The sequence below is a fragment of the Cajanus cajan genome, chromosome 2 (genome assembly GCF_000230855.2).
Source record: "Cajanus cajan strain Asha chromosome 2, NIPB_CcT2T_4, whole genome shotgun sequence".
In the NCBI taxonomy this organism is placed as follows: Eukaryota; Viridiplantae; Streptophyta; class Magnoliopsida; order Fabales; family Fabaceae; genus Cajanus; species Cajanus cajan.
This window is the reverse complement of record NC_138518.1, coordinates 59,501,531-59,510,497: the sequence shown is the minus strand read 5'-3', so window position 1 is coordinate 59,510,497 and position 8,967 is coordinate 59,501,531. Positions and strand designations below refer to the sequence as shown.

Sequence of the window (8,967 nt, the reverse complement as noted above, 5' to 3'; positions counted from 1 at the left end):
GAACCGCCGCACGTTCACCCTTAGTTTAAACGTACCTATCCAGAGAATCTAATTCTTGTTCCAAAGAAAACACATCTTCCGTTGGACCAATTGTAACAAAGCCGAAACGTTGACCACCTCTATTCAATCTACCGGATATAAAAAGGTTTCTGATCGTTCCCCACCTGGTGAAAACATTCCGCATAGCTTCTTCCCCATACTGACTTGGGAAATTGGTAAAGTAAAAAGTAGGATAAATTTTCGCTTTGGATCGCCGCCCATCACACCTTCGAGATCTCACCTCCTGCCACTCAACTATCTAAAATGGACAAAAAAAATTTCAACGTACACACGGTGAAATTTGATTTTAAAACCTTATAAAAATTACTTAAACATTATACTATTAGCCCCATTTTAGTAAGTTTGGACTTTGTACTACCACTTAATTCTAATATAAAAAAAAACTTGCGATTAATTTTTCTCCACCATGATTGTAATTAATTTCTTGTTTTTTAATATCTTATCGTCGAATTATACTAGTACATCTATAATTCTATATATTACGCTGTTAATAATTATTTTCTTGCATTGGTTTTACAATTAGCGACCAAAAAAAGGTCATGAAACAAGATGATCAGGTTATAAAGCAAAAACAGCGACAAAAGTCAAGATAGAGGCACAAAAAAATGAGATCTCCCTAATCGGCAACCTGCCAACACCTGCAATTATTGTTTGAGTTTGGAACGTTGGATTCCTCACCAATCAATTCCAATCCACTTGTGAAAAAGACAGCCCAATATTCATTTAATTTTTATTTATTTTTCAAAAAAAATGTTGCCCTCTTCCTATTCAACAAATGTCCACCTTAAGAATTCTGAAATCAGATTAACGAGTTGGTAGTTTGTTTTCCCACACAACCATGGATTTTGGCCACCAAAATATTCCCTCACTTGCAATCTTTCTCTTCTTGTTCACAGTGTTTAGCATATTTTGGAGATCAAAAACCAAGCCTTCAAAGTTGCCACCAGGACCCCCAAAACTGCCTCTTATAGGAAACTTGCACCAGCTTGGTTCAATGCCTCATCATGGCCTAGCAAAACTTTCACACCAATATGGTCCTCTCATGCACATAAAACTTGGTTCACTTTCCACCATAGTGGTGTCTTCCCCTGAAATGGCCAAGGAAGTGATGAAGACACATGACATCATTTTTGCAAATAGGCCTTACCTTCTGGCTGTTGATGTCATATCTTATGGCACCAAGGGCATTAGCTTTTCCCCTTATGGAAGCTATTGGAGGCAGATGAGAAAGATTTGCACCTTTGAGCTGCTAACTTCAAAGCGTGTTGAATCATTTCAATCAATTAGGGAAGAGGAGGCATCAAACCTTGTTAAAGAGATAGGTTTGAGTGAAGGGTCATCCATCAATCTTAGTAAGATGATCAATTCCTGTTCCTACGGCTTAACATCACGTGTAGCCTTTGGAGGCAAATCCAAAGATCAAGAAGCTTTCATAGCTGTTATGAAAGATGTGTTGAAAGTTGTTTCTGGTTTCTCCCTAGTTGACATGTATCCAATTAGAGGGTTTGAAGTTTTGACAGGATTCAGGTCCAAAGTAGAGAAGCTGCATCAAGAAGTGGATAGGATTCTTGAGAAAATTGTGAGAGATCACAGGGAGACAAGTTCAGAAACTAAGGAAAACATTGAAAAAACAGGTGAGGATCTAGTTGATGTCCTGCTAAAGCTTCAGAAACAGAACAACCTTGAGCATCCTCTGTCTGACAACGTTATCAAAGCAACCATTTTGGTTAGTGTTTTGCAATTACAACTCACATCACAAATAGACATCATCATAGATTAACTAATATCTGTTGGCTGAGATTGTTGTAATATTTTATTTGTTAAAGATTCTTAGGTAATACTTGCTGGCAGAGGATAACCAAGATTGGCAGTATACTTTAAATTTTTTACTACAAACAAAGTTTAAGTAAAATATATCTATGTTAAAATTCTCATATATTCCAACAAAGAAGTTTATGAGAAAGGCTCAAGTATAATCTATTTGACATGTAAATTACTCAATATAAACTTAACCATTTGTTTAGCTAGAGTTGTCGATTTGTATTAAAATTTGGTTAAATTTCTTTATAAGTATTATAATATATAAAAAAAATAAGTAAAATAAATTGAGCTTCTCTTGTAAGCTAAGATCAACTGAAGCATCTCAACTTTTGAAGAAGATTGATGAACTCATAAGAAAGCTTCAATAAAAGTTAAGTGAAGTTGATTTTAACTTATGAGGGAAGCTCAATTCATTTTATCTTCTTACTTTTTCATCTCCTATAATATTTACTGAGAAGCTTATCTAAACAAGTTTAGATATACTGTACTAATTCAGTAGTTCTGCAGAAGATTGTTGGCAATAATGTTCATTTTAACAATTCTTTCAGGATATCTTCAGTGCTGGAAGTGGTACATCAGCTAAAACCTTAGAGTGGGCAATGTCAGAACTTGTCAAAAACCCAAAAATAATGGAGAAAGCACAAGCTGAGGTAAGAAGGGTCTATGGTGAAAAAGGGCATGTAGAAGAAGCTAACCTCCATGATCTCAAGTACTTAAAGTCAGTGATCAAAGAAACATTGCGACTACACATTCCTGTTCCATTTTTACTACCAAGGGAATGTAGTGAGAGATGTGAAATTAGTGGTTATGAAATACCAGCCAAGACTAAGGTTATTATTAATGGTTGGGCTATTGGAAGGGATCCAAACTATTGGGTTGAAGCTGAGAAGTTTTGTCCAGAAAGGTTCCTTGATAGCTCAGTTGATTACAAAGGTGCAGATTTTCAGTTTATTCCATTTGGTGCTGGAAGGAGGATGTGTCCAGGAAGTGCATTTGGCACTGCTAATGTTGAACTCTTTCTGGCAAATTTGCTTTTCCATTTTGATTGGAAGATGCTCAATGGGGACAAGCCTGAAGAACTTGACATGACTGAATCATTTGGCTTGTCTGTTAGAAGAAAACATGATTTGTACTTGATTCCTAGCATGTACTTATCTGCTAACTAAAACCAATATCTAGGAACTCTTGTGTATGCTCTCATTCACTGGATGTTACTATTGTTGAGGTAAACCTGGAAGGAGGAATCAAAATATCCGGATCCTCTCATGCTTGTTTTTGTCTCCATCTCTCTCCAGCACACTTCTAAATCGTTGGATTAATCTAACGATTGATGTCAAAGTTGAAGACAAAATTCTGTTCGGCATAGTTATTCACTCTTGAATCAATAATGGTTAATGTTAAACTAAAAACTCTTCATTACCTGATGGTGTGTGTGCTGGTAAGGGTGTACAATTTTTTATCTCTCAAATTTAGAACATATATTTTTTATTTCCAAAATATAAAAAAAAATTATTATTTTAATTATTTTGTCTAAATATCATTAATAAATTTGTCACACAAAATTTTTCTATTAATAAATATCATATTAAATCAATTAATAAAATAAACTGTCTTAATATGTCCCTGTCAATTAATGTATTATTAGTTATAAAAGACAAAACCAATATTTTTTTTTAAATTATAGAAACTAATAAAAAGATAAATATAAAATTTGAAAGATTAAATTAATAGTTTTTATATATCTGGAGTAACATGTTTAAAATTTGATGGGCGAAAAACTTATATATAAAGACTAAAATGATATATATATATATATATATATATATATATATATATATATATAAATCATAAATATTAAAAACATAAATTTTTAAATTTAAGAAATAAAAATATAATTAATTTAAATTTAGAAGATTAAAAACATAACTAAACCAATTATAAAATACGAAACTCTCTCACATGCCGAAAGGTAAAAAACATAAATGTTTCATTTGCTTTTTTATTTTTTTTCCAACATGAAATTATTTAAGAAAAAAAGAAGGAACCAAATCAAATATTGAAAGGTAACCAACGGTTAATTTAGCACTTGGTTATGAGATTCAACCAAAATCCAATAGAGCATTTGCGTTTTATAAATCCATATTTTTTGGCTTTTTGACTATTGTAGAAAAGTTTTTAAAATTAATTATCAAAGTGCGTTATTTTGAAATAATTTTTTACTTTAGGATGATTAACGGGGGTGTCATAATCAATCCAACAACATTCTTATCATATATTTATTTATTTTATTTTTAATTTTATTTTGTCAACAAATTAATTGTAAGAGATGGGTATGGTTTGACCTGTTTTAAGGTCTGACCCATAAAATATACATTTTATATATGAATCAAACAAGTTCAGTCTACAAAATAAAAGGACTTATTTTTCAATTTCGTATTTGGCCCACCAAATTTTTTTTGGATAAATAAAGAAAGCGTATGTAAGAAAGGATCTAAATCCCAAATTTTTCAGGAGAGGATCCAAATTCATTTAGGAGCCATTATTATTGTACAAATGATTGGTGAAAGAATTAATAGGAATAAATGAAAATAAAATTAATTGTACTTATAATATAGTACATCGATCTTTCACATTGATATGATATTGTTTGCTTTAAATTTAAATCTTAATGGATTTTCTTATAATCATTTTTCAAAAGGTTTCATAATAATAGAGTGCTTGTTCTTTATAAATCCATGTGATTTTTTTTTTGGCTTTTTTACCATTGTAAAGAAGTTTTTAAAACTAATTATCAAAGTGAGCTATTTTGAAACAATTTTTCACTTTGGGGTGATTAACAGGAGTGTCACTACTTAATCGAACCACATTCCTACCACGTATGTATTTATTTTATATTTATTTCTTTTGTCCACAAATTAGTTGCAAGAGATGGGTACACTAATCGGTCCATCCTGTTTAAAGTCGGTCCATAAAATTCGCATTTTATATAAGGTATATAAGATATAACTATAGCCAACAACTATACCTTTTAAAAAAACATTAAAAAAAATTAAGGAGTGTGTCTCCATGGGATATTACAATTTTCACATTGACATCATATGACACACTATAACCTATTAAAATATATTTTTAAAAAGTGTTGTTATAGTTCATAGAGACATTTCTTTAATTAATTTATTTAATGGTATAGCTGTGAGCTATAGCTACACTCTTTTTTTAATGATGTTGCTATAACCCACATTTTGATGTAACTATGAGTTATAACTATACTTATTTATTTATTTATTTTATAATAGTGTCATTGTAGCTCACAACCACAACCTTTTTAAAAAAATGATTCAATTATAGGTTACAACCAATGTTTTCTAAATTGAATTGGTTATTAAATCGGTTAAGACACTAGTTTAAGGTTCAATGATTCAATCATGGTTTAACCTTGAACAAACATGTATTAATAAAAATAATGATGATTATTATTATTATCAATACAAAAATAATATTATTATAATTTATAATACTAAAAATTAAAATAAAATGTTATTTTTAAATTCTTTACATTTAATTAATGTATAATAAAATTCTAAACTATATATATATAATATTTAAGTTTAAGTTTTAATAAAATATAACAATGTCCATTAGTAATAATAAGTTTGATATTTAGAATTAAAAAAATCAAATTAATATGATATAAATTATAAAAAAATTAATATATTAAAAATTAATATAAATGATTAAATTGTATTTATAAGACAAGTATTTAAAGTAAGTTATTCTAATTTTATAATTTTTTTAATTAAATATTATTTTATTAAAAATATATTAAATTAAATTAAATAAATTTTAAAAACTAATTAGACTGATTCAAACTGATTTGACATTTTTTTATTGATTTTCTCGATTCTACCTGCTTTCCACTGATTTGATGTAAAATAGTTTTCTGAACAAATCAAAGCAGTTAAGAATTGGTTCTGAATTGATCCGGTCTGACCAGCTGATTCCATCCGTTTTCAAAACCATCGCTATAGCTACACTCTCTTATTTTATTGAATTTTATTTTCAATACTCTCATCTTGGAATGTAAAATATTGAAATTCATTATTAATGTAGACATTTTTTTAGGAGAATCTGAAAGTAAAATTTAATTAAAATATTGTACATATTAATGCCAATATATATATAAATAATGGTTAATCGTGAATTACAGTGCATACATGTAAATATAGTTGACTTTTACTTTAAAAATCACAAATGAGGTGACGAGAGAATTAAGTACTATCTTTGTGGACGTTACAATGGTGAACTTTCTTTGAACTTCTAACCACACAACCACACACACATTTTGTACACACACATTCACATTTTATACAAATGTTTTTTCACACACACATTTTGTATAATTGTTTTTTCAAAAGTTGTATGTTGATTAATAGTCAATTATAGCTATATTAACATTTTAACAAGGGGATTGTTATATTTTTCGAAACAAAATTTGAAACAATCTCCACCAAAAGATTAAAATATTAACATTTTTTTAATAAATTTATTATAAAATACTTATTTAATTTAATATCTTATTATTTAAAGTAATTTTTTAATAATTTGAAATAATTTTCGAAACATTCATTCGGACGATTCAGCACTACAACAAAATTTATTACCGACAATTATTTAGTGACAATAAATTAATTACCTTTATTTTATTATTTAATAAAAATATTAATGACTAATATATAATGACCATTAAAAATATAATTATATCACACCAAAATTTACTATTAACGATAATTATTTATTTAGAAAAACTTAAGTTCCACATCAACCAGAGATAAGATAATTAAAGAGTATATAAATGGATAATAACTTTCATCTTACAAGTTTGTTTTGAAGGGTTAAGATAGACATATAACTTACTATTCTAAATTGTTATCAGATTACTCACCATTATCAAACTCAATAGTCCCTAAACTTGAGGGGGTGTATTGGGAAAAATCCAAATCTCACATTGACTATTGATAAAATAATTAATTAGGAGATAAGACAATTAATATATATATATATATATATATATATATATATATATAAAAGACAATCTTCATCTTACAAGTCCCGTATCGAATAGAAAAGTAAAAAATATCACAAAAAATTATATATTTTTTTCGACCATTATAAGGATTTTTACCAGCATTCAGAATAATTACCGCTAAATATTTTAGCAAAATTGCATATAATAACTATTGTGGAAATGTCGCTAAAAGATTTTATAGCAATTTTTATTAACACTAAAAATTATATTAAATATCACTAAAAATTTATTTTTTTTCAACATTTTTCTTTTAACAAGCATAAGACTTTATATAGTTTTATGTTCCACTTTGCATATATTTTGACAATTAGAAGACATTAAATGGCTCGTCAGAACAAACTAAATTGGACCAACTTTTTTGGGCCACTTTTTTTCAAAGCCCAGTCTGCTGTGCTGCTAGACTAATGTCAATCCATTGAGTTTGGACCATTTTCAACACTTCTAATTTTTATTTTTATTTTATAAAAAAGTTCAATTTTTATAATGTAATTTTATTTTTTCATAAAAATATTTAATTTCATGTTATTTTATGTAAAGAGTTCAGTTTTTATAATTCATTTCAGCAAAATTCAATTTAATTTATTTTTCCTAACTTAGTCAACAAACAAGCTATAGCTTTCAATGGCAGCCTTAATTGGAAAACTAGATATAAACATACGCAGCACAGACATTTAATCTAGAATAATAATTAAAAATAAATTGAACGATAGAAAATTCATTTAAACTCTCCAATTTTAATTAATTTGGTGTATAAATGCACCAAAGTAATGTTGAAACTCTTTGTCGATCTATATTTAGTCATTCAAGATGCATGGAAGAGATAGATTAGATAATACTCTAGCTATATAAGACAATTTATGCAAAAAAAAAAAATGGATAAATGACATTAAAATATATTGAATTGTTGAGATGTCAGCATCAAACTAGCAAATATTAAATTAAATTTAGGCTTAAATATATTTTTAGTCCCTCAAATTTAAGACAAATTTGTTTTTGGACCCTCAAATTTAAAACTGTTATTTTTAGTCCGTGTAATTTTCAAAAGTCTTGTTTTAGTCCCTTAGGTCTCCAATAACATATTTGAAAGTGACTAATTAAGACAGTTATACAATATTAACCGGATTTAATGTAATATTTTCACTAATAGGGACACCAATAGATAGATTTTATGTAATAATGTTTGATAAATTTCTTAATAAAATTTGAATATAAGGACTAAAATAAGATTTTTTAAAATTACAGGGACTAAAAACAACAATTTTAAATTTGAGGGACCAAGAACAGATTTACCCTAAATTTGAGAGACTAAAAACATATTTAAACCTTAAATTTAATACAAATCCTAACAAATTTGAAGCTTCTTTGGTATTAAAGTCGCTAACATCTCAAAATTAAATTTCAATCAAACATGTTAAACTAACTGTCAAAATTCACAAGCTGAAATTCGGCTGCATCTATATGTAAAATAGATGGTTTGTGGAGTTCAGACCACAAGCTCTAGAGTAATAAATAAACAAAATTAAATACAAATTTTAACATATCCCTAATATTATATGTTAGTTTTTTTATTTTATATTATCATATATTCTACCAACCTCTCTCTCTCTATATATATATATATGCTTTTTCTAACACTGTATCTTCTCCATAACACTTGATGACATAAGTTAGCTCCCAACCTTTGATTGCTTCTTCTTCTATCATATGGTTTGTTCTACACCACTTTTAATATCCGTGGATCATCATGTCTTTTCTCCTGTGATAATGTGCTTTTGAATTAATTTGTAATCTGCAAATCAAATGTAATTCCTAGAGTAATGCCATCAGCCTTTTCTTCTGGAATGCCATCAACTCATGTAGTGTGTTCTAAGGGGAGTTCAACCTTGTCATACATCCTGATCAACCAGAGCTTCAACGCCCACCTTTTGGCATGTCGGGACATTGACACTCTATTTTGCTGGAGTATTGAAGGAATTTCGGAAGCACTCATTCACCGATGA

The 8,967-nt window shown here is 28.3% G+C and overlaps 1 protein-coding gene across 1 annotated transcript; it reads left to right on the top strand.

Moving 5' to 3' along the window:
* Window positions 1-656: 656 nt before the first annotated feature.
* LOC109818577 (desmethyl-deoxy-podophyllotoxin synthase) lies at window positions 657-3,290 on the top strand. The gene is made up of 2 exons (XM_020384094.3): window positions 657-1,786; window positions 2,430-3,290. The coding sequence occupies exons 1-2, from the start codon at window positions 899-901 to the stop codon at window positions 3,045-3,047; spliced, it is 1,506 nt and encodes a 501-aa protein (XP_020239683.1). The 5' UTR covers window positions 657-898; the 3' UTR covers window positions 3,048-3,290.
* The last annotated feature ends 5,677 nt before the right edge of the window (window positions 3,291-8,967 follow it).